The sequence below is a fragment of the Colobus angolensis genome, unplaced genomic scaffold, assembly GCF_000951035.1.
Source record: "Colobus angolensis palliatus isolate OR3802 unplaced genomic scaffold, Cang.pa_1.0 Scaffold158, whole genome shotgun sequence".
In the NCBI taxonomy this organism is placed as follows: domain Eukaryota; kingdom Metazoa; phylum Chordata; class Mammalia; order Primates; family Cercopithecidae; genus Colobus; species Colobus angolensis.
The window spans coordinates 1039582-1063985 of record NW_012114688.1 but is presented as its reverse complement, the minus strand read 5'-3'; the positions used below and the strand labels follow the sequence as shown (position 1 = coordinate 1063985).

General features: G+C 39.4%; 1 protein-coding gene across 7 annotated transcripts in view; it reads right to left on the bottom strand.

Annotated features, from left to right (window-relative positions):
• SGIP1 (SH3-domain GRB2-like (endophilin) interacting protein 1) overlaps positions 1 to 22664 on the bottom strand; it is a 225268-nt gene extending 202604 nt beyond the window's left edge. For 4 of the 7 annotated variants that reach the window (XM_011936846.1, XM_011936847.1, XM_011936849.1 and 1 more), the window contains exon 1: positions 15936 to 16342. In XM_011936846.1, the coding sequence (XP_011792236.1) occupies positions 15936 to 15945 (10 nt within the window). In that variant the 5' untranslated portion in view covers positions 15946 to 16342. Of the gene's footprint in view, positions 1 to 15935; positions 16343 to 16414; positions 17315 to 22526 lie in introns of those variants that run through there. The other 3 variants (XM_011936848.1, XM_011936852.1, XM_011936850.1) reach the window with 3 other exon arrangements.
• Positions 22665 to 24404: the final 1740 nt, after the last annotated feature.

Sequence of the window (24404 nt, the reverse complement as noted above, 5' to 3'; positions counted from 1 at the left end):
CCTCTCACCAATCTGCTAGGAAAATCAAGGGGTCGCCATACATAGGTGTATGTAACACATATGCACTGACAATTTAAAAAATAAAAAATAAACCACAATTTCACAGCCTTTGGTGTGGAGAAACGATGAAGTCTGAGGATTAGATTTATGGCCTAGGACCTAGGCCAGTGGTGAACAAGAAAGACTTTCTCAAGAATAATGAGAAGGAATATCTCTCAGGCTCATAATTCAGCCAGAACAGGTGCTTATAGAGCAGAGTAGGTATAGCAATGAGCTCTTAAAAAGAACTCAAAGATACTGGGAGGGACTCTTCTTTTCTTCTGGAAAATTCCCTAAAAGATTCCTGCTTCCTTCTGGAATGACAGAGCAACAGGGCAGTTGTGATGTTAGGTTCGGATGACACCTATTTAGGAGATGCAGGAGTAAGATCAGAGGTCTTCTAAGGATTCTGGGGAGTCAGTGTATGCATGGAAACCAAAATATGAGTGTGTAGCCCCAGAAACTGCTCAGATACCTGGTCAGAAACTAGGTAAGCTGGCAGGGGTCGGGAAGCACAGATGTAGGGCACATCTAGGCAAGTGACCAAGAATATCGTAAAAAGACGTTTTGGTATCATCTTGTAGCAAGTTCTGGGGAAGTTCACTGAATCAAGGATATGCACAAGCATGGGGGTGCTGATAATATTAACAATGCCAACCACAGTATAGTAATAAGGATAACATGAGCAATTGACTGTAAAAGTAACAGGAAGTATGTCTGACTCTACATACACATAGTGTCATTTAATGCTTGCCACTTTGACTCACTGTCACATTACCAGGTTAGGTCCTTATTTAAAAAGCTCTTCAAGAATCCCATTCAATGCTTCCTTCACATAACTTTGCTCACTTATAATCATATAATTATCTCTGTTATTTTAATGTCATTGTCACTAAACTGTAAGCTCCACAATGTCTGTTTCATGAGGTTTGCTCACTATGTACATCTAGTACCTAGCACAATATTTGAAACCTCAATAAATATTTGCTGACAAGCTTGTAATTTGTGATAGTTTAAAAGGAAAAAAAGAAAAAAAAGAAAGAGAGGAAGCAAGGAAGACAGGAGGAAGGGAAGGGAAGGAAGGAAGGAAGGAAGGAAGGAAGGAAGGAAGGAAGGAAGGAAGGAAGGAAGGAAGGAAGGAAGGAAGGAAGGAAGGAAGGGAGGGAGGGAGGGAGGGAGGAAGGAAGGAAGGAAGGAAGGCGCTTGAAGCTCAGGCTTGCCCAGGGGCGCATAGCCAGCAAGCCAGCAAGTCTCAGAGTCAGGATCTGAATCCAAGTAATTTTTAACTTTCAAGCCTGTGCATTTAGCTGCTATATTATATAAGAAATTATAAAAGAAAACCAGAGGCCTGTTCCTGTCCCAAAGGAAACTAGACTAGGAGCAATTCCCACCTACAGGAAGCCTTGCATATATTTTCCTCTTGGGTAAAAATGCAATTTAGGGCATAGTAAGTTTTGGCACCTGCAGGTAGGAAGAGAGGGCTATAGAATTGGAGAAGGCCACAGGTGAATCTAGTTAAGGTGGACTGTAGGTACCTCAGTAGATGACATTCAGAGAGGACACAAAAGGTATAATGGAAACATTTGGAGAGAAAAATGAAGCATGGTGAGGTCAACCTCTGTCAACAGTAAGATCTCTTAAGTATTTCTATCTTTCTGATCTGGCCTAGAGAGAAAAAACCTCAGTGATAAAAGCCAGACTAATAAACTAACTGATTCAGTATCAGAACAGCTATCAAATAATTGAAGTGCTTCAAAGATATTTAAAAATAAGTACATTCAAAAAGTGCATGATACCCTTTTATCTCTAATATCTTCATCTTTTTCAGTTGTCAGCATGTCTTTGAAAAAGCCTAATGCCAGAACCATTTGGGTTAGAAAGAGTTTATTCAATAGCTAAATTAAACCTTCACTTTGAGCCTACAGACCTCAATAGTGATGGTGCCAATGAGTGGCTTGGGGAAGGGCACCACAATCCCTTCCAATCTCCATCAGCTTTCCCGCAAATAAACATAAAATTCAAATAAAATCAGAATAGTTATTACTCAAACACAGATTCAAGACAATCCCCCCTCCACTTCCTCAAAAAAAAAAAAAAAAAAAGCTAGAATGCCATCTGTAGCTACTAAAGTCCATCCGACAACCCAAGTAATTGTCTAAAGATGCAAGCAAAAGCATGACCTTCTCCTTCACCCTCTCCAGTGGCTTTTCATTGCTTCAGAATCCATTCCAGATCCACCTCCACTGCTCACAAAGCCCTGCCTGATGTGAATCTCCTGTTCTTCTCTCCTGCCTCTGTTCCCTTTCTCACTGGTCTCCCGCCATGCTGGCTTCCCTCTTATCCTTGAGTTCACCAAGGCCCAGGCACATCACCCTGCTGTTTTCACTCCTGAAATGCTGTTCCAGAGCTTCATGGGTCACAAGGTATAGGGGTCTCAGTTCAAGTGCCCCTTCTCAGAAAAACCTTCCCTTACTACCGAAAGTAGCCTTCACCACCACCCCTCCCATTCTCCACCACATGATTCTATTTTGCCTCTTTCACTGATTTTAACGTAATCTGAGATGATCTTGTTCATTCATTTGGTTTGTTAATCTTGTGTCCTCATACTTGAACTCAGGTTCCATGACAGGAAGGTCTGTATGTGTCTTGCTTACCTGTGTCTCATACCTAGACCCCTGGCTAGCTCACCGCCTTGCATTGTCACTACAACCCTTCCTATGTGTCTTAGTCAAAATTTGATCAAGAGTGTGACGAGCTCTGTTCTTCATTGTGCCAACTTGAACTGGGCTGCCATGAAGACAGAAGACAGCAGGAAACTCAAGAGAAGAAATCCAGATGAAATAATTTGAGCTGGCATTTAGAAGGAGAGAATCAGACTTTGCTGAAATTGTATATGGAACTATATTTGGGTTTGTAACTAGTCCAAGATAGATGTCAGTTGAACACCCTTTAAACTGCATTTTAAGTTGTCCCACTATGTATCCATTATTGCTAACAATGTTTTTATTCAGTTTAACAAAATTCCATATAGTCATCCCCATTTAAATAAATCATTAAATTTGGAAAGGTGCTTATCTTCTGGTATCTAAAAATGAAAAAAAATCATTTGTAGACATGGAAATTTAAGGATATGGGGAAAGGGGTTGCCTATAGCAGGGATTAATCATAGAGTTTTAAAATGAGTTGGTGCCTTCAAAATATCTAACCCAACCCTTCAGTTGAAACCAGAATTTTCAAGATACTAAAACTAATAATGCTCTAATACTACATTATACTTATATAAAAATTTTACAGCTTTCAAAATACTTTAATAAAAATATTTTAATGCTTCAATATTCAACCCAGTAAGATTCAGGAACACTCATATAATTTGCCAGTCTATAGATGGGAAAGTAGAGAAGTGATGACTTAACCCAATAGACATAGTCAGGACTTGAAGAAAGGACACCCCAAATTGGTTCTTACCCACCTAGCAAATTCTTGGTCTTATTCTCATAACCAATAAAGAAAGGTACCAAGAGATATTAGAATTTTTCTAATTAAAATCAATTCCTCTTTACTACCTTGCTTTCTTGTCCCAATGTTAGAGCCTTGTCTAAAGTCACTCAACTGGTTGGGGCAATGCCAGGACTAGAATTCAATGCAGAATTCTCCCCACCTCATCAGGATAACTTATTAAATAAGAGCCAAGAAATCAAACCATACCATGAGACTCCCTAATCTGAGCAATTTGTCCTCACTATACAAATCAAGCCTAAATATTTGATGACAGAGGAATAGTAAAACAAATTATGATGCTGATGAGATCACCAAGGGTTAAGCAACTTCAGGTTGTCTGTCTCCAAAGCTCATGTTCTTCATTCAACAAACTGTAGTAGTGGTTGGTTCTTTCATAACAATGAGATTATTTGGGAATTTAATTTTCTTCTATGCATCTTCTTATTTTGCAAGTTTCCTGCAATGAAACCTGGCCTCTTAAAATGAGAGGAAATGATTAAAGGAGTCAGGCAGACATGTGTGAGATACTATGTTAACTGCACACTCCTGGAACCAGAATGTGGCTCTCAGCCAGTGTGATCCTACGTGGCAGATGGGTGCTTTGGGAAGAGCAGAGGAAGCACGATCCAGGGTATTGCCTGGCATCCAGGAACTTTACTGGGACCTTTGATGTGCACAGGACAATAATGTTTAATAGGCTTTTACTATGGACCAAATACTCTTCTAAATGTTTTGCATATTTTAACTCATTTAATTCTCATAATAACCATATGCTAGGTGACTTGACTCTTTCACCAAAAGTTTGTGATCCCTAAACAGGATTCATTGACTAAAACTGGGTATTTATTGAGCATTTACACACACGCCACACATTGGGAATCCTAAAGTGAGTAAAATATGATCTCCACTGTGGCATAGTCCTTGGTTTTTAGCAAGGAACAAAGCAGGTATAAGAATGTGCTATGCCTAAAAGAGAATAGTAGCTAAGATTTATTGGGAGCTTAACATTTTGTCTTAAGACTGCACCGTTAACCCTTGCCTGGGTTACTGGCCTGCCAGCCTGCCCTACAAATTTTGGACTTGCCATGCCAGTCCCCACAACCATGTGAGCCAATTCCTTATTTAAAAACTCCTCTCTCTCTCTCTCTCTCTGTATGTATGTATACACACACACACACACACACACACACATACACAATATTTGTTCAGTTCTGTCTCTCTGGAGAACTCCAAGTGCTACAAGTGCACTTTCTGATTTAATTTTTTCAACCTTACATGATTAAATTACCCATGAGAAAGACTGTTATCATCACATCCACTTTCCTGAGGAGGAAACGTGTTCACTAGCTCCCTAGGGTCACACACACAGGTTTAAGCTGGATCAGTCTGACTCCAAAGCCAGAGCTCTCATTTTCAACCTGCTGCATATGTGAAGGCTTCACTGAAGGCAGGCAGTCTTTAGTTAGTGCTTGAAAAGTCAGAACAGACTGTTTCCATATAGAGAAGGAAAGGAATGGCAAGTTCAAGGGCAAGAGAATGGCAAGGAGCTCTGTCTGGCTGGGCCAGTGAGAGATAAGGCTGAAGGCAGCCTGCAAGTGAAAGCTTTGCACAGCACACTAAAGCATTTTGACTTCATCTTCAAAGCGTGGGAAACAATCAAAGGCAGATGAGGAAATTGATGTCTTCAGTGGCTGTGAGGAGGATTCATTGGAAGGTGGAAGAAGCAAGGTCTGATCAGATGTGTTAGCAGGGGATGAAAGGGAGAGAACAAAGTCAAGAGCTATTCAGGAAAGACAACCTACAGCTCTTGAGGACCTACTGATGTAGGACAGGAAGGAGGGAGGAACGAGGAATGAATCCAAGCAGTGACTCTAGCTTGGCTACCCGGTAGACATAGTTCTTCAAATTAGGGCGCAAGGAGGCTAAGAGAAACTTAATGGTTGCAGTCAATAGCACAATAGTAGGGTTCTATCTACGATCAGGCTTAGAGACCATTTCCTGCCATTGTTACCAGAGCTGCTGCTGTGAGCAATTTTTGACATGTCATTTTTGGTGATTCACTAAGGGCATTTGTAAAGGTGGGTGCACAGGTAGATCACCTATATTCTAGTGGGTTTTGTATGTTTGTCTGTTTGTGTTTGAGACAGACTCTCCCTCTGTGGCCCAGGCTGGAGTGCAGTGATGTGATCACAGCTCACTGCAACCTCCACTTCCAAGGTTCAAGTGATTCTCCCGCCTCAGCCTCCTGATTAGCTGGGAGTACAGGTGTGCACCACCATGCCCAGCTAATTTTTTTGTATTTTTGGTAGAGGCAGGGTTTTGCCATGTTGGCCAGCCTGGTCTGTAACTCCTGGCTTCAAGTGATCCACTTGCCTCGGCCTCCCTAAGGGCTGGAATTACAGGTATGAGCCACCTCGCCCAGCCTATATTCTAGTTTTATTCCCTGTATTTCAACTTTGGGAAACTGCTTGTGGTAAGGAATGCAAGGTAATATCATCTCATGTGCCCATTCCAATCAATTCACAGGAATTTCCTGGAATATGATGTTGAGATAGATACTACAGCTAGGGGAAAGATGGCTGTGATTGATTAGTGATGCTGTACATGTTCAAGAAAGGGGTGGCTGACCACATGGACGTTGAGAATAAAGGATGATGGAGTATGCTTGTAACTTCATGGTATAGTGAAGAGGAGAAAGAAATCTGTAAGGCCTGTCTTCAGGAAGGTAGAGTAATAATCTACATAAAAAGCAAAACAGCAAGCAGTAATATCTAGCCTCCAGAGGCTAAGAAATCCACAAGTAACACCCAATAGAACAATGGAAACTGTTCTATTTTATTATTAGTTATCATTGCCAATCTCCTACTGTGCCTAATTTATAAATTAAACTTTATAATGGGTATATAGGTTGAGAGAAAACTGTCTGAGAAAAAAACTGGCATCTGTAGCACACTCTCAGATGTATATTTATTATTTCATTTGCTCTTCATAATGACTCTATGAGGTAGGTAGCCAGCATTATTCTCCCTTTACAAATGGGGAAGCTGAGGCCAACCATTCCAGAACTCACTCAAGGTCACCAGTCACAGAGGCGGTATAGTCCCTCTTCAAGTCCTGGCCCTTCCCCCCACACTGTACTGACTCACTGAGAAAATCAAGGGAGAGAGCTATAAATGGTCACATTGTATGTGTACTCAGTAGAACGATGACCCTGGGGACACATTCATTTGTGTCTTTTGGCAGTCATCCAGCCAGCCTCAGCACCTTTGAACGTGAAAGACACCATGGGCTCCAAGTCTTTGTCTATTCACAGTTTTGGAATCATTACTAAAATAAACTTCAACTTGTCCTCTTACAGAGAGAATAAAAATCCTTAGGTAAGTCTTTTCATTTGGCCTTGGTTTCTGCAACTGTAAAATGAGGTTGAACCCATTTGGTTAATCTTCAAACGATGGTACACATTATCATGTTTTCATGATAACAGCCACAGTTTTCATAAAATATCAGTGATCACTGAGCTATCCTTCTCAGGGGGAAAAAAAAGGGCTTTTGTTCGTGGTGGAAACCACGGTTTTTGATAAAATGTGTGGTAGAAGGTAAGTTGTGAAAGTTTAGAGTCTACTGGACTAGTGACATCACATCGTGACCCTCTTCCTCAGAAAACTGTAGAAAAACAGGGAGAGCTGCTGAAAAGAGCCCACTGGGATAAAACCCTTCTGTGTGAGGTGGCCTTCTTCAAGTTAATGACTGTTCTGAAAGATCATGACCTGATAATAAAATTAACTCGCTTAGTTCTGAAGAAGGCTTTTGAAACATCAAGTCAGACTTAAGCAATCTACTGTTTACTTGCCAGTCAGAGACCTAGGTCAAACACTTTAGATATGAGTAAGATTTTCCAGTTACGCCATTATACAAATAAACAGCACTTAACTAGGAGTCAAGCCTGGTTGATATGTGCTGGTTCTGCCACTAGTAAGGTGGTCACCTTGAGCGTCACTTAACCTTGGTGGGCCCTAGTTTCCTTCTGTTTAAAATAAGGATAGCAATGCAAAAATTCCTCCTTATCCAAGGTTTCATTTTCTGTGGGTTCAGTTACCCACAGTCAACTGTGGTTTGAAAATATTAAAGGAAAAATGTTAGAAGTAACCAATTCATAAGTTTTAAATTGCATGCCATTGTGAGTAGCGTCATGAAATCTCGTGCCATCCTACTCCATCCTGTCTGGGACATGAATCAGTCCTTTGTCCAGTGTATCCACGCTGGCTACACTACCTGCTCTTAGTCACTTAGTAGTCGTCTCAGTCATCACATTGTTGCATATCACAGTGCTTGTGTTCAAGGTCAATGGCAGCCTAACACTACATCACAATGCATATGTCATTCACTCCATATCATCTCATCATGTAGGCACTGTAACATCTCACATCATCAGAAGAGAGGTGCGTACTATATAACAAAATATTTTGAGACAGACACCACATTCACATAACTTTTATTATAGCAGGCTGTTCTACCTGTTCTAAATTTTATTATTAGATATTGTTGCCAATCTCCTACTGGGCCTAATTTACAAATTAACTTTATCATAGGTAAAGTTAATTTTACCTATGATAAAGGTAAAATTATCATAGGTAAAACTGATACCTATTGATTGATAACTGTCAAGGTATATATATATAATTATATATATAAATCAACTTTATCTCATATATATGTATAGGAAAAAGCACAGTGTATATAGAGCTTGGTGATATCTGTAGTTTCAGGCATCCACTGGGGGTCTTGGAACAAATCCTCTGCAGGTAAGGGAGGATTACTGTACTTATTCTTTCTACCACACAGAGGCATTGCAAGAATAAAATATGTACATGCAAATGTGATATCATATAATAGACTCTATGCTTCTGAAGATGGGTTACATTTTTGCCTTGTGTTTTGCTGTCATTTTCATTGTGCCTAGTACAGCAACTGAGATATCAGAAACACTCCAGATATATCTGTTTGATGAATAAAGCATTTTAAAAACTTTTAAGCATGTGCAAATGTCACATAATCTTTGACAATGCCCTAAGTGAGCACAATATTTTCCTCCTTATGTTGTTTGTAAAGAGAAGAAACATAGGTAACTCCACACAGGCTTTCAAAAGTCCCAAAACACTAGTCCTGACACATAACAGAAGCGGATATGAATCAAAAATAAAAATGAAAGTTTTTGGTATACACCAAAAAACATGTGAGTACATGTGTAATTTTGATCCTGAAATGACCCTTTCGTGGCATTTACATCTTTTCTGTGAAAATGTTCAAGCCTACAGCAGTTGCTGAGCTCTCAGCTGCAACTTTGAGTTTGGAATGGTGAGCTAAGGCAAGGACATGATACTTATTCATTTATTAAATGTGTGAGAAGCATGAGCCCAAGGGGCACTGTCATAAGACATTCACAGAACCAGTATCTGAATGCTAGACTTCTGAATGCTCACCTGTCACTTGATCCATGGATCACATAGGCTCGTGCTGACTGACTTCTGCAAAAGGATGCCCACATGGGCAGACATTTTAATCTGTTTTGTTCACTACTGAGCTTACAGCACCTAGAACAATGCCTAGTGTGCATTTGACACAGAATATTTGACGAATAAATGAACAGTTCTAGACCAGGAGTTGCAGAAGATGGTTGCCATAAATGCACTTTTTGTGTTCCAGTACAGGAAAGAGGCAAAACTAAATTGTGGATGCAAAATAAAAATAGAGAAAAATTAAACTAATAAAAGGCAGATAGTAATGCATTTGAATTATTTGTGTGTCAGGGATGAATACATTTTGAGATGAGAGGAAAAGCAGTCAATCATTAGAATTCAAACCTTGGAGCGAGTAGATGTGAGGAATCCCAATCATTCAGCAAATGCCAGAGACTGTTAAAGCTGGAAGTTCTAGAGGTATGGCAGATCAATTATCTCATTTTGTTTGCAAGGAAACAGAGCCCAGGAATGTAAAGTAACTTTCTCATGGCATACAGCCAAGCAGTCACAACACTTAGACTCAAACTCAAGTCTGACTTCTGGGTTCATGTTCTTTTTACCAAGAAGTCCAACTGCATAAAATCAGCTAACACACTGAGCGCCTAAGATTAACAAATTCTTTAATCAGGAGTAATTTGCATCGGAAAAATCTCATATACCATGACATCGTCACTGTACACACAAATACATAGAACAACATTACACTCATTTACATTCATTCATTTGTTTAAAAACACTTTCCCAGATTCCAAGTCAAACCTGCTAGCTTTGTAAGCCACCATTTTCAGGCTTGGTCATAAACCAGAGAAAAGCAATGAGAACCCAGGAAGGGAAAGGTGGGATGGAAGAATGAGAAAAGTAGAGAAAGGAAAGGCAGAAATGCAAGGAAGGGAAAGGAAGAGAGATAAGAAAAAAAGCATCCAGGATATTGACAAAACTGACTCTGGGAATTTTTTGAATGGTGGTGCTACAATGTGCCTTTTTTCATTACGAAATCATTTCCTAGGAACTCATCACCAAAACAATTCAAGCTCAAGTACGTATTTTAAAATGAACTATTTCTTTTTTTTGCATTTCAATATATGTTATCTGTTTCTTACAATTTATCACTGCAGAATATTGTCTTATTTCCTAATTGTTTCATGTTTATTGATTTTATTTCTCCAGTGAGAATACACATTTGAGCATTTTTTCTTATGTCCATCATAATGCCCAAAATAATACCTAATAATGAACAGTATACAGTTATCTGAGTCATTTGTATCTAGTTTTGTTCACTTATTCAATTAATAAACATGTTAAGTATTTACAGTGTGCCAAGAGCTAAGGATACAGAGGTGAACATGGTAGACCAGATTTTTGCCCTCGTGGAGCTTACTTCTGAGTGAGAGATTCAGCCCATGCATTGAAAGCAGCCACAGGCCATAAACACAGCTCTGAGGAGACAGAGCGGGCTGAGATGGACTCAGAAGCCCAGGATATATGTTTGAGATGACAAGGATGATAGCAAAGGCTGCCTGAGGAGGCGGCAGTTTTGCTGGGACTGCAAGAGAATTGGTAACTCCATGACCTGCAAAATGAGTGTTTTAGGCAAAGAAAAAGCCCTGAGGCATGAAAGTGTTTATTCTAAACACCAGAAGGCAAGCAGTATGGCTTTCAGTGTGAGTGAAGTATTTGATGAGCTTGAAAAGGCACAGCAGGCCAGAGCATGCAGGGTCTTGTAGCCTATGGATTTTAAGAGAAATGGGAAGATATAGAAGTTTTCTTAAACAAGGAAGGCGTGCGATGTAAAGTATTTAATTCTAGATGCCTAATATCTTTCTATTATCAGATCTTTCTAATATCTTGCAGATGTAGTTAACCAACATACAAGTTCCAAGAATAGAGGCCCATTGCTTCCCAAGTCTAAATGCACTTCTCCAATCTCTCTCCCATGGAAAGCTTGCCATTGTGTGCCCATACCTACATTTGGTAGTTAGCACACAAACCTGTGAGACCCAACACCTCTGCCTCACCCTACTTTTTCCTGCTTTTACTATGCTCCTACTTCTTCTATTCTACCTATGACCTCTTTCTTATTCAGTTGATTTCTCCAGATGGGACTTATTCAGACATGTGAGCCCAAATTCATTATAATCCCTTATCATTTTTCTCTCTTCCAACTCCTTTAGAGTTATCTCAGTAAATTCTCTCTCCCACTTTTAGTTCAGTCTGTGAGTTTACATCATGACTTTATTCATAATTTAAAAGCAGTTCGTATGATAAAATTGAATTGGGAAAAGGTAAGCTACAAGTATGAAAGTAAAATTGAGCATAATTGAAAAATCCAGTGTCATGAGTATCTAAAACTTCTGAAAATACCTAGCTCTTCATTGCCCTCCAATTAAAGCTTCTTTCTTTCAAACAGCAACATTCAAAATTAAAAACACATTTAATGCCATAATTTTCTTCTGTTTAATTACTATGGGAACCATGCTCTTCTTTACACATTTTATAGCAAATATTTGTATGTTAACTAGATATTGGGTTAACAGCCTTTGATGGACTTGTGCGAGACTATTATTTGTATCATTATTCCTACAGGAAAACAGGTTCCAAGTAACCAACTCACAAACAAACTTTCAGGAACACAAAAATTGTGAGTTGGTAACTTCCTGTACCTTGTCTATTTGAAACATGGATAGTGTATGTGCTACATCCAACAGAAAGTATGATCCACAGTCTTCTAGTATGGTTTATCTAATTTAATTTTTTTAAAGACTCCATATTATTTTTAGAAGTTTAATGTTGACCCCGACACTTGGATGGGAACATATACATCTAAAGAGGTTCTTTATGACACAGAACACTGGAGAAGATGAGAAATTACACAAGTGATGGAACATATATTAGAATCTTGTATCTGCATGTTTAGATTTTCTAAAGTAATTTCATTATTTAAAGAAGAGGATCAGTAGGAAAATTAGAAGCATTCCCTTTAAAACTTCTTAACTAACTATAAAATGAACAGCTCTAGATTCAAGATGTCTTGCTCTTTTCTGACCAAACCAAAGAATTTTCCAAATGTTATTTTAGTAAAACTCTGTTTCTAAATAGGAAAAGAAGAAGTTCTTAGTGTTTATAAGGTTTATTGCAACAACAGAAGTTCAGTTACTTTTGAATTATGCAAAATTTTTTAAATAATGATTTTGGACATAAAAGGCATTAATAAGAAATTAAAGAGTATGGTTCTGTGACTATTCATATTTAAAACAGAGAGACACAGAATATGCAACCAAAGGCACTACGGCCTATTTTTCAATTAGGTTAACATGCCCATCCTGAGGCAAAGCGAAACTAAGAGTTTCCTAGAGGGTCAAAAACATGAGCTTTGTGGTTAAATTGATGTAGGTTCAAATTCCACTCCACCATTTTTTTGCCTCAATGCATTATTTTTACTTTTGAAATGTAGAAAAAGACTGAAAAAAGCATTGTATATACAATATACTTATTTTCAGGTTATTATGAGTAGTAAATATAATAAAATATATTAAATTACCCCAAATATTATAATTAAACCCAGTAATCCCTTCAAAATATATGCTTGTTAATTTTTTAAATTATCATATAAAATGAAATCATTGGCACCTAGAAACTTATCTTTCTAGTATAGCACCTAAGAGCCTGAATATGGAACTAAAAATGCAAAACACCTTCAGTCGGGCCTATGTGAACAAGGAAAGTACTTTCTAGACATCCTCACAAATAGACAGATAGTCCAAGAAACTCTGACTTAGTTCCAGTTGTCTTAGAAAGGATAGCTAAAGAATGCCATTTGCAAACTTTAATAATAATACATCAAAAAAATAGTCCTTGAATAGTTGCCCTAACCACATAGACTTCATTGCAAGTTTAGCCAGTATGTACACTCCTTAGTTAATAATTCCCTTTACTCATCATCTTTCCCTTCATATTTATACTTCAGAAGGCTCCAGATCATGTGGCTTTCTTTAGAAAGGAAACAACCCAATGCCAACCACTGTCAAAAGATAAGTATGCAGGAAGCAACAAATCAAGTCCCTTAAAAATATGTTTTTTAATTAAAATACGTTAAATGAACCATGGAGCCACAAACCACTAATCACCTGCTTGTGGTCCCTGGGGAATTATTTCGTTGACTTCCACGATATTAGGATCACTGAGGAGGTAGTAACATTTACCATCTATGATAAGATGGATTTCCAATAGGCATTGAATGAAAGGAGCCTATATCCTGTTCCACACAAACAAAGCGTAGTTTACTATGACCCATTCTGCTGAATATTTGTTTACTCTTGCTTTACACAAAGTAGAGAAGTGCCTTTGAAAAGTTGCCATGGCCATGCTTTTTCTGAGTAACAGACTAAAACACTTTAGCAATATAGAAATGTACATCCACATGAGTGCAAATATATGTTTTCTTCCTTTCCAGAAATGTGTTTGTGTGGATGACTCTATGTGTGTGTGTGAGACACACTACTTGAGGAGAAATATGATTTTAACTAGATGTTTGGTGGCACATTCTCAGAGTCTACTGATGTTTCAACAAAGAGCTGCAATGGCAATTTTGGGGTGCCTTTGATGAGGTTCCTTATCTTTCCAATGATATTGTGGTAGATGTACAGAGCCTGGCAATCTCTAGAGATGAGTTAAGTGGTAATAATAATTATATACCACACCTTCAGAATAAGAGCAATTCAGAGGTGAACTTCTGCCACGCAATACCAAAAACATGAATGTATATTGCCAAAAAGACTGTCAACTAAGTTGGAAGGCAACTGATAGCAAATTGATTTTTGGTTAAGTTCATATTTGCCTTTCTAAGGTCACTGAACTATTAAGATAATAAGGCTTAAAAACATTTAAGTAGGAACTATGGGTAGAAATAAATGTTAATTTCATTTAGCTATTTAAGCCAGTGAGAACACCTGTCCAATTTCTCTAGCAAAAGATCTGGTGAAAGACAACTGTATCCATAGTATAACCTCTAATTCATACCAGTGCTAAGATAACATCCTTCATTAGATAAATTTGGCAAACCCAGAGCAATAGTGTTAATTCAGCTCCAGCACAAGTCTTTGTTGCAGTTCTCATTTTGGTTTAGGCAGCCTGGATAAGCTTATCACAGGGCTTTGAACTGGCATTCTTGGATGGCATAATAGACCATATTACCGGGAGAATCATTAATGAGCATCAAAAAACGTTACAACCTTCAAAGAAGATACTTTAGTGCCATGGTTTGCAAGGCAAGAAGTAAAAAGAAAGAGCATCCAATTCTCTATGCAAGACTGAAATCTAATCAGAATGTGTGCAGGTGCATTTTTAAGACATGCTATATGAAATTGAGCTGGAGAAATACAGTACCTCTACAGGCAAGATTTTTTTCTGAAGAAGATAATCCACATGAGTTTTTAATTGAAAAGTGCATCAATAATACTCTTTCTGTTTGTCTTGCCTTGCTATTCAAAGATTAAATCCATTTTGAATTAATGAAAATGACTTAATCTGAGAGTGTTAGCAATCTCAATTTATTTAGGCCTGGATTTGAAGGACTAGCTTGAGAACCTTTTGCAAACAAGACTCAGCTCCATGACAAAATCATACCCAACCTCTCTTTTAAGACTATCTTCTAAAATCTGTGGGTTTTGACTCTAGAATTCTTCACTCCCCCAAATCACATTGACAATGTTTGACATGATGACAGGGAGAGCAAAAAGAATTCATTTCTGCCAAATAAGTACAGGCTACACTGCTGTTTTTAAGAAACCATCCTCTTCTTATTCTATTTTGGTAAATTTCTAAGCAATAGTTAAAATCCGTAGGACAAACCTTGGCTTAAGAGGTGGCCTCTCTGCCATTTTCATGGCTGATTTGAGACCCATTATGCACTCAATTCTGCATTGTGAAATCCAGGCTGGGGACAAATTTCTGCCTGTCATCTTAGGAAAGGCCAGGAGTTTTGCACCATCCTATAGTGTGAAAACAGAAAATCAAAGCCTGCATAGAGCTGCTCGCTTCTTTCCTGATCAGCTTGCTGCTTTTTTGAGACAATCTTGGCTGTCACAGTTTCAGGTTGGGAAGGGTAATTTAGTAGAATAAAATATAGTTTAAATAGCATCTCCCCAGGGAAAGTTCCTCCTTACACTCAATATTGAATATACAAAAAGATCATCAGCAAATAATCATTTGATGCTTGGCTAAAAACCACTGGACAGGGAAAGCATTTAGGGAGCATGAAATAATAAGACCCCGAATCAGGAGGCAAGAGGCCCGGGTATTTTCCTTATATTTTTCATTCTGTTGCAATTACATTCTCATACAACTACAGTTTACGGACCAAATTTGCTGCCCTCCTATCCCAATAATATGATGTAAACTGCAGAGATAAAAATACATTATAAGAATTTTTATAATATTTAAACAGTTCACTGAAAATGTCTGTATGGATAACTCTGTTAATGACCTCTCCTGTCTAATGTCAATTTCAGAAAACGAGTTTCCATTGTAAATGTTTAATCAGTGTAGTCCCAGGAACCCAGAACAGAAAACCTTATCTTCTTGCCCAACTTATTCGCTCGCAAGCTCTTTCCTAGCTCCATCTCAGCTCCCTGCAAACACTTTAGGCTTTTCTCTCTCAAAGGAGCTGGGAGCTCTGTAGGTTCTGAGCTAGGCAGCAGCCCTGTGGTTTGATTCCATTAGTCTGAGCCCAGATCCACTGCAAGCAAACTGCAGCATTTCTGCTTGCAAAACCTTGGCAACCAGGTTCTAGAACCGCCACATACACTGGCTGCACATATTCTTTAATGCTGTTCCGCCCAAACCTTGCTTGAAGCCAGTCAACCACAGCCGAAAGCATCCTACCTTCCATCATGGTGGCAGAATTGCATTCCTTAATTTCCAAGGAGTCTGAAAAAACACAGGAGGATACGATTCCAGGTCCCAGCTAAGTCCTCACCACGCCGCTGCTGAGGTCTATTGCGTCCGCTGCCGAAGCCAAAGGAGGTAAGTGTTAACCCAAAAGACAGGCCATGGATGCTGCTGGTGCTGCTTCACCTACAGGCAGGCTACCAGGAAGATGCTGAGAGAAAGGGAGAGGAACGGCAAGCCGGCCGAGCTGCACCGCCTGCGCTGCCTCGGCCAATCCCTTCAGCTTTGGACCGCGTCACATGGCAGCTAGTCTGCATCTCCTGACACAATACCCCCGGAGAGCACACAGAACCTATTTCCCGTCCCCATTCCCCTCCACCCCCATCGCCTCCCGTTTGTCACCAAATACACAGCCCCTTCCCCACCTGGTGACGCACTTCCCCCGCCCCTCCTCGTCGTCTCCTTAAGCTTACAGCAGCGGCTGGGTGCCCGAGATTAATTCCAGGGGCTGCCACCTTAACAGGGGACTCTGGCGTGAAAGGAGCACCTAAGTGGCTCGCTGCGGAGGGGGTTCTTTTCTTTTTCTTTCTTTCTTTCTTTTTTTTTTTTTTTTAAGAAAAACTTAATAATTCCGTGCAGCCTGAAATCTTAGCAATACACTTTTAAGCTCCCATTCCGGTGTCCTTTTACCCTGAAGGAATTCCAAATGTCAGTGTCTGTGGCTTCCGTGCACATCTGTGCGCCTCTCTCTCTCTCTCCGTCTCCCTTTCTCCCCTCCCACCCTTCATTCAAGAGAGAAAAATCAATCCGACTGACGTCACATCATAAACAATTATCCCCAAAAGGATGATGCAGAAGAAATTTCACCCCAGCTGCCTTCGTGAGAGCCAGGGAATTAATTGCGCATGACATGCCGAAGGGCTGGGAACTGTCATTAAAACAAAGAAACAAAAGAACCCTCCGGAGTGGGGCTCTGGAATCAAACTGGCAATGCTTGAGATCATTTCTGGGGCGGGAGGCTGCAAAGGGGAGCAGGCAGGGAGCGGAAGCCTGAGCCCGACCAAAGACAGCTGTGCACGCCGGCTCCCTCCCACTCCAACCTGGGCACGCCGTCCGGGCTACAGACGGGACCCTGCGGGGCGCCCTTCGACGACAGAGTTCGAGTCCCGCCGCCACCGCGTCCTCCCTGCCAAGCGCACACGGAAACTGCCTGGCTTCCCCAGGTGGGGAGCTTTTCTCGCAAACGACTGGGAGTGCAGCTGCCAACTGCAGTCTCTGTAGGAAACAAACTTTCTTGTAAACGACACGTTTCTCCGCAACGCGCCTCCTGCATCTGGAGTCGCCTTCAAGCGACTCATTCATTCACCCAAGTGGAAACCTGGAGGGAGGCAGTTGTGCCTGGTTGTGGTGGAGCCCAGGGTTTTGAAGCTTCCAGGGATGGGATTTGGGTGCTGTACAGCTGCCTAAGTGGGAAGTTATGCCACTGGGCCTGGTTGGGTTGATTCTGTCACCTGACTGCTCTCCAGAGAACCTGGAACCTTCCAGAAGGGCCCAGGCCTGGGGAATCTACGACCCTTGGTTCCCTTCAAGAAAGCTCAGACAGCAAAGGAAGAAAAGTACAGGGCAGCCTATGAGAGGGAGAAGGAAGAGGAAAAGGAAAGGAGATGGGAGGAAAGGCAAAGCCTTCTTTAGAACTCAGGAAAGACAACATCAGAAGTGCGCATTTCTCCCTGTATAATCTCACAGCATGACCAGGAGAAAAGCTGTTACAGTAGAGAGCAATTGTGAGCATCAAATGAAAATGTACTCAAAATAACTGGAAGAAGATGCATGGCATGATCAGGGTTGAGCCTGTAATGTATTATTAATCATTTGTATTAGCAATACACTCGTGAACTTTTTCTATTGCTCAGGCCTGGACATGGCCTAGCTCTTTTGATTAAAGCAAATATGACGTCCTGGTGACTGACTGAAGTAGCATATTCATAGTTAAGAAACAAAACACAGCTCCTCAGCAACTTAGAAGTTTGGAAAAACCCATTGTTCTCCCTAAGGACACATATTTCAGTGGCCTCTAAATTTCAAAATGAAAATCTCCGGGGAGATACAAATACTTGTGACTTTTTCCTTTTGTCTCTAAGACAGTTAAATTTTTAAAGGGGAGTGAATTCCCAAGTAAAACCTGCCTTGAGTACAACTTACACTGCTTTGAAAACGACAGGGGTATTATTGCAAAAAGGATTGATCAGTGTGTGTGTGTGTGTGCGCGTGTGTGTGTGTTTAGCAATTTTTTTGTAATGATTAACAACACTGATGGGTATTGGTGTCAAATAGATGGGCACCAAGGTTTGTTTCTGCCACGTAATGAGCTCTGTGACTCTGAGCAATTTATGTAATTCTCTGTGCCTCGCAGTTTTCTTATCCTGAAATGGAGAGAATAGTAATACCAAGTTAATTGGGCTATAAATGGTAATAATAACAAACCTGTATTAATGGCTTACTATATGCCAGACAGTATTCAAATACTCTGCCAGTAAATTACTTAGCATTGTGTCTGGAGCATAATAAGACCTGCATGTTAGCTTTTTAGTATTAGTATTATTACTACCAAAGGGCTGGCAGATGCATCAAAGAAATTTGCAGCCAACTGGGAGTTGTACCAAAGGCACAGAGAACAAGTTAGTGAAAGACCAGGTGATGCATCCAAAGATGTAACATGTTGGAGATTTCTGAAAGGTTGCTAAGTGGGAAATCAGAACCAAATGAGGTTAATTAGGAAAGACTTCTTTTTTTTTTTCTTACAGAGGTGAAATTTCAGAGTTTAGAAATTAATTGGAATGGGCTTGAAGTGGTAGTTCTAAAGAATATAGGGAGTTGTAAGTAAGAAAAAAGTCTCATGCAAAATCTGGAGGTGAGTGCAAGCACTGAGGTGCAGGAGTGGGGGCCATTGTTAGGATGTAAGGGAAAGGCAGAGAAACCCAGGCTACCTGCCTTCTTCCTCCCAATATAAGTTTTACAGTGTGTTAGAGTAATCCTCTCAGATAGATTGGGTATGGGTACACTTCAGGTTTTCTTTAGACTTGCAGCAACTATCTAGAGACAGCAAGTCAATGGAAAGATTCTTCTGGTCAATGACTACTTATAAGAAAAGCAGAAGTGTGTAGATATTGTCAGAAAGAAATGTGTATTTAAAGGTGGTAAAGCTAATCCCAAAGGATAAACTTCACCATGATTTCATCAGCTGTGTGTATTTTACCCTTTAAAAAGAAGATGCTATTACCAATTATAAGAACATCCAATGAATGAAGTTGTTTCAATAAAATTTCTCAAATATATAATCAAAAGAGATTATCCTAATTGTGGTGTTTTCTCATAGGTTTTTTTTTCTTTTTCTTTTTCTCTTTTTGAAAGAGTGTCACTCTGTTGCCCAGGCTGGAGTGCAGTGGTGAGATCTTGGCTCATTACAGCCTCTGCCTCCTGGGTTCAAGCTATTCTCCTGCCTGAGCCACTTGAGTAGCTGGGATTGCAGTCATGCACCACCACACCTGGCTAATTTTGTATTTTTAGTAGAAATGGGGTTTCATCATGTTGGCCAGGCTGGTCTCGATCTCCTAACCTCAAGTAATCCACCCGCCTTGGCCTCCCAAAGTGCTGGGATTACAGGCGTGGGTCACCGTGCCTAGCCTCTCATAGGTTTTTGAAAAAAAAATTGTTTTGATCAAGAACAAAGACAATCCTTTAGGTTGTGGTTCAAATTTTATCACTTTACAGTATAGTTTTTGCTTGCCAGCAAGGGCAAAGGAGAATATCTAGCCTCCAAAATCATGGAATACTTTTTGCAATTCTGAAATGAAAGTCAAAGGGTATATGGAAAAGATTGGGTGAATAACTGACTTGCATCAAAGTGCACGAATTGCTCAGGAGTTCAGCTCAGGATGTGAATGTCAGCCCAGATCGTACCAGGCTCTGATATGGTACTTATGACTGGTCCAAGACCAAAAACTTAATTGCTGAAGTCACTAGACATTCAACATTTTTTTCTAAAATAATATTTGCATGGTAGTAATGGCCGATTACGTAGTGTTTTAGAATGAAATCTTATTATATTCCTACTATAAAAGCTGAGCTTCTTCACTATCTCCCAATTTTAGGTTTAAGGGGAAATTTGTTTATATTTTAGAAAGAGAAGACAATGAGAATTGAGTCACAAAGAAAGGAGGAAAGAAAATTAGCACTAAAATATGTATCCAGATTTGTGTATTTGTTTGTGTATCTCCAAGGTAGTGCTCTTAACATGACAATTGACTCTGCCCCTTTTGCTATCCCCACTGAGGTAATTCAGTGAATGTAGAAGGAAAAGTATTGCCAAAGTCCTGGAAATTGGCAAGACTGAAAAATTGGAATTCCATGAGATGATGCAGATGAAAAAGTGATACATATATCTTTGTGTGTGTGTGTGTGTATATGTGTGTGTGTGTTCCCATGGTTACTCTACTCTTGGCTAAAATAAAAGAACTGCAACTTGAACTAACATGGGCAAAAAGTGAATTTATTGTGGTAGCTCATAGAATTATAGCAAGAACTGAACAGCTGAGGGAAAGCAAGAACCAGGACACTCCAGGAAATTTTGTTACCTGAACCAAGTACTCAGAACTCTCTCTGTCTCTCCCAACATGTCATCTCCTTTTCTCTTACCAATTTTTCTCAACATGATCAGGGCCCGACCATTAGCATCCCCTAAGCTCACCTCTTCACAGATTTACTAGCCTAGATCTCCTTCAAAAAACTTCCAGGGAAGGACTGTGATTGACCTGGCTTGGATAATTTTTCACTTTTCAAACCAGTCAGTGGAGGCCATGTTGATGAATTCTCATGATAGATTTTTTTTTAAAGCAAAACTTACATTGAACTTAGTCATATACTCACTACTGTGACTATGTATGTATATATATATACAAGTTTCTATGGCAAAGAGAACCCCTAACATGATTGGATCCAGAGAGAAACCAGCAGACCCCGTAGTCATGCTCCTGTCTCCCTGGGGGAAGACCCTATGTGCGGGCCCACTTACACCAAAAACAAGACATGTCCTGGTATGCTTGTCACCCATTGGTCTATGAGCAGCCCAAGAGCCATGTGTCCATACCTACATGAGTGCTGAAGAAATTTATATCAGCTGAGAGTACATAGACCTACACTGATAAGGATAAACAATAACAACTGAATCCAGGAGAAAAATCAACAGTTTCAAAACAGAAGGAAAATAACTACAGCTCACTGAAGCAGAGGAAATGTCTCCACTGAGGCAGAGGAAATGTAGAGAACTTGAGAGGCATGTATTTTTAAATCTGTTTTTCAGTTTTGATATAATTTCAGAGATAGAGCAGCAATAAATAAGAGCAGATTGCTGTGATAAAAGAGCATACTGAGAGCCAGAAAGAGTGCATGGAAGTAATAAAAACATTCTCATTAAACATTTTAAAACGTTATAGCTATAAGCAGTGATAAAATGGATACTGCCAAGATTGAACATTGATAGCCCAGTGGCTATGTGCTTGAAGCATAAACCTACAACAGCAACTGACCCAAGCATAGTGGAATTCTTTCTCTCTTTGGAGAATCAAATCACTCCAATGCAATTTTGACAGCTCAAGAAACTGGAAAAAGAGAAAAAGCTCCACAAACCTTCAACTTATGAATTATAAAACATGACAAAAATAATTAAAAATAGACTATAGCTCAATCTTACTTATGAATATTGATACAAAAATTGAAATAAATGACAGCAAACATAATAGAGCTTATCAAGAATATTGTATATTATATTAGACTTTAAAAGTAAGAAAAAATAATTCAACATTAAGAGAGCTACTGATACAATTTACAGTATTAAACTTTTAAAAAGAAACTTATATAATTATCTTCATAGTTACCAAAAAGATATTTGATACATTTCAACTTATATCACTCATTAAATAAATAAATCTTAACAAAGAAAGAGACATAAAACTTCCTTAGGATGCTGAAATATACATATCTTGACCCCAAATTGGCCATGTTTTAAATGGAAACATAGTGAAAACATTTTCATTATCAAGAATAAAAATCAAAACTAAGACAATTGCTCTTTATCATCACTGTTATTTAATATTTAATACTATTTTATGGATGCTAGCCAAAATATTAGGAAGAAATAGAAATAAAATTGTGTCAGAGATAGTGGTACATGCTTATCACCATTTTCTCCATCTGGATACACAGGAAGACTGTATTTGCCAGCTTTCCTTGCAGCTGGATGGGGTCATATGACTAAATTAAGACCAATGGAATTTTTCAGGCCTGGCCTTTACAAACATCCTGCATATTCTCCATACTTTTCTTCCCCTTCCAAATTTCAGGGAGCTGCCTGGCCCTCATCAGACTTTGAATGTGTGAGAAAACTAAACCTTCATTATGCTAATCTCCATACTATGTATATAAATATTTACATATGTATGCATATTATACATGTCTTAGCCTGTTTGGTTACTATAACAAAATGCTATAAACTGGGTAGCTTATAAACAACAGAAATATATTTCTCACAGCTCTGGTGGCAGGGAAGTCCAAGATCAAGGCTCTGGCAGGTTGCATGTCTGATGAGGGCCTAGTCTTTACTTCCAAGATGGTGCCTTGTTGTTGCATCCTCCAGAGGCAACACTGTGTCTCAGATGGCAAAAGAGGTGCAAAGGCAAAAGGGTTGAATGTTGTGTGGAGCCTCTTTTATAAAGGCCTTAATCTCACTCATGAGAGAGGAGCCCTCATGGCCTAACCACTTCCTAAACGCCCAATCTCTTAATACTACTACATTGGAGATTAAGTTTCAACATGAATTTTTGATGGGACCCAGACATGGTTTCCATAGCAGTAACCAATAACTTCTCCATTTCTCTCAAGTAAATTCAGATTGGCTATCTGTCACTTGAGGAGGAGTCCTAAATGATTCAGTCCGTTCCAGGAGTACTAAAGGTCAGAAATCATTAATATTGAGACCTGTAAGCATATGCAAAAAGCAAATGAAATGCTAGAAATAGGAGATAAAGCCAAGAAGTTGCAAGTCAGACAGTACCAAAAGTGGATTAGAGAGTGAGAGACAATGGAAGTGAAGTCATTTAAGACCACTTATTTTGAAAGAGCTCTGTGAGATCTGAAGTTCTTTACTTTTTAAAGGTCACTAGCCAAAATAAGAGGTCAGTGTTCAGCCTAGTTCAAAGATATGGATGAAGTTAGAGAATAATCAGAATATTATAAAATAACATAATTTTGTTTAAGAATCAAGCCCAAAGAAGGCCATTACCATCCTAAAATAGTGTTTTTCACTGCTATCCACTACTTTCTTTTTAATGACCATTACAAACTAAATAAATCTTACACTAGAACCAAGGGAAAAAAATAAAAAGGAAATAAAAGACATTTGAATACATGATATGCCATATTAGCTGAGTAACTTAGGTTATATAGAATTAACTCTTAGAAGAAAAAGAGTCTTGACTCTTGGTATACTTAATTTCAAAAGGATAATGTGTTGAGGTTTAGGTTAGGAGACAATCAATCTTTGACAATGAACTGCAGAGGCACGTACCATCTTTAATTACATGGCTACTTAAAAAAAAGCTTTCTCGCTCTGTATTTTCATTTTGAAACTATAATTGTATGAACTTAATTTTATAACTGCATTTAACTGGGGATAAGTGTCAAGCAGCAAACCCTAAGATGTCAATAATTCATTGGTTCACCTTGTAATTGCCATAGCTACCAAGGACTTCAGTGCCTTGACCTCTGGAAGGGAGGGGTAAAGTTTGGATTGAAGCTTTATTTAGCAAATCCTTTCCATTCAAAACCCATAAGCTCCTTGTGCCTGTCAGCAACTGTCCAGAAGGGGCCTTGTCAACAGATCCCATTCAAAGGGGGCACTGCAGAAGCAGGGAAAAGTAGGAGGAGCCTTGGGGGCTTCTGCTATAATCAGGCCTATCACATGTGCACTTGCAGTGCTTTTACTGCTCAATCTCAGCTGATAAACACCCTTGCATGTGCACAGGCCAGTAGAAATAAACTCCAATTGCTTCTTGTAGGTTTTGTGATTATCATGCAGAACAAGAACAGTATCCAGCCCGACTCATTTCAGAATCTACTAACAGTATGAATTGTCTGGCAAAATTTGTTGAAGACTGAGAATTTAAATGGATCAATATGTGTCCAAGCTGTGATATTAATCCTGCAACCTATTCACCTAAGGCTTTAAAGATTTGGAATGGCTTAGGGTTTATACCCAAAATATTGGAGATGCTTATACAATTGCTTTTTTTCTTCTTTAAGAATTGGTTGTGGGGCCGGGTGCGGTGGCTCAAGCCTGTAATCCCAGCACTTTGGGAGGCCGAGATGGGCGGATCACGAGGTCAGGAGATTGAGACCATCCTGGCTAAC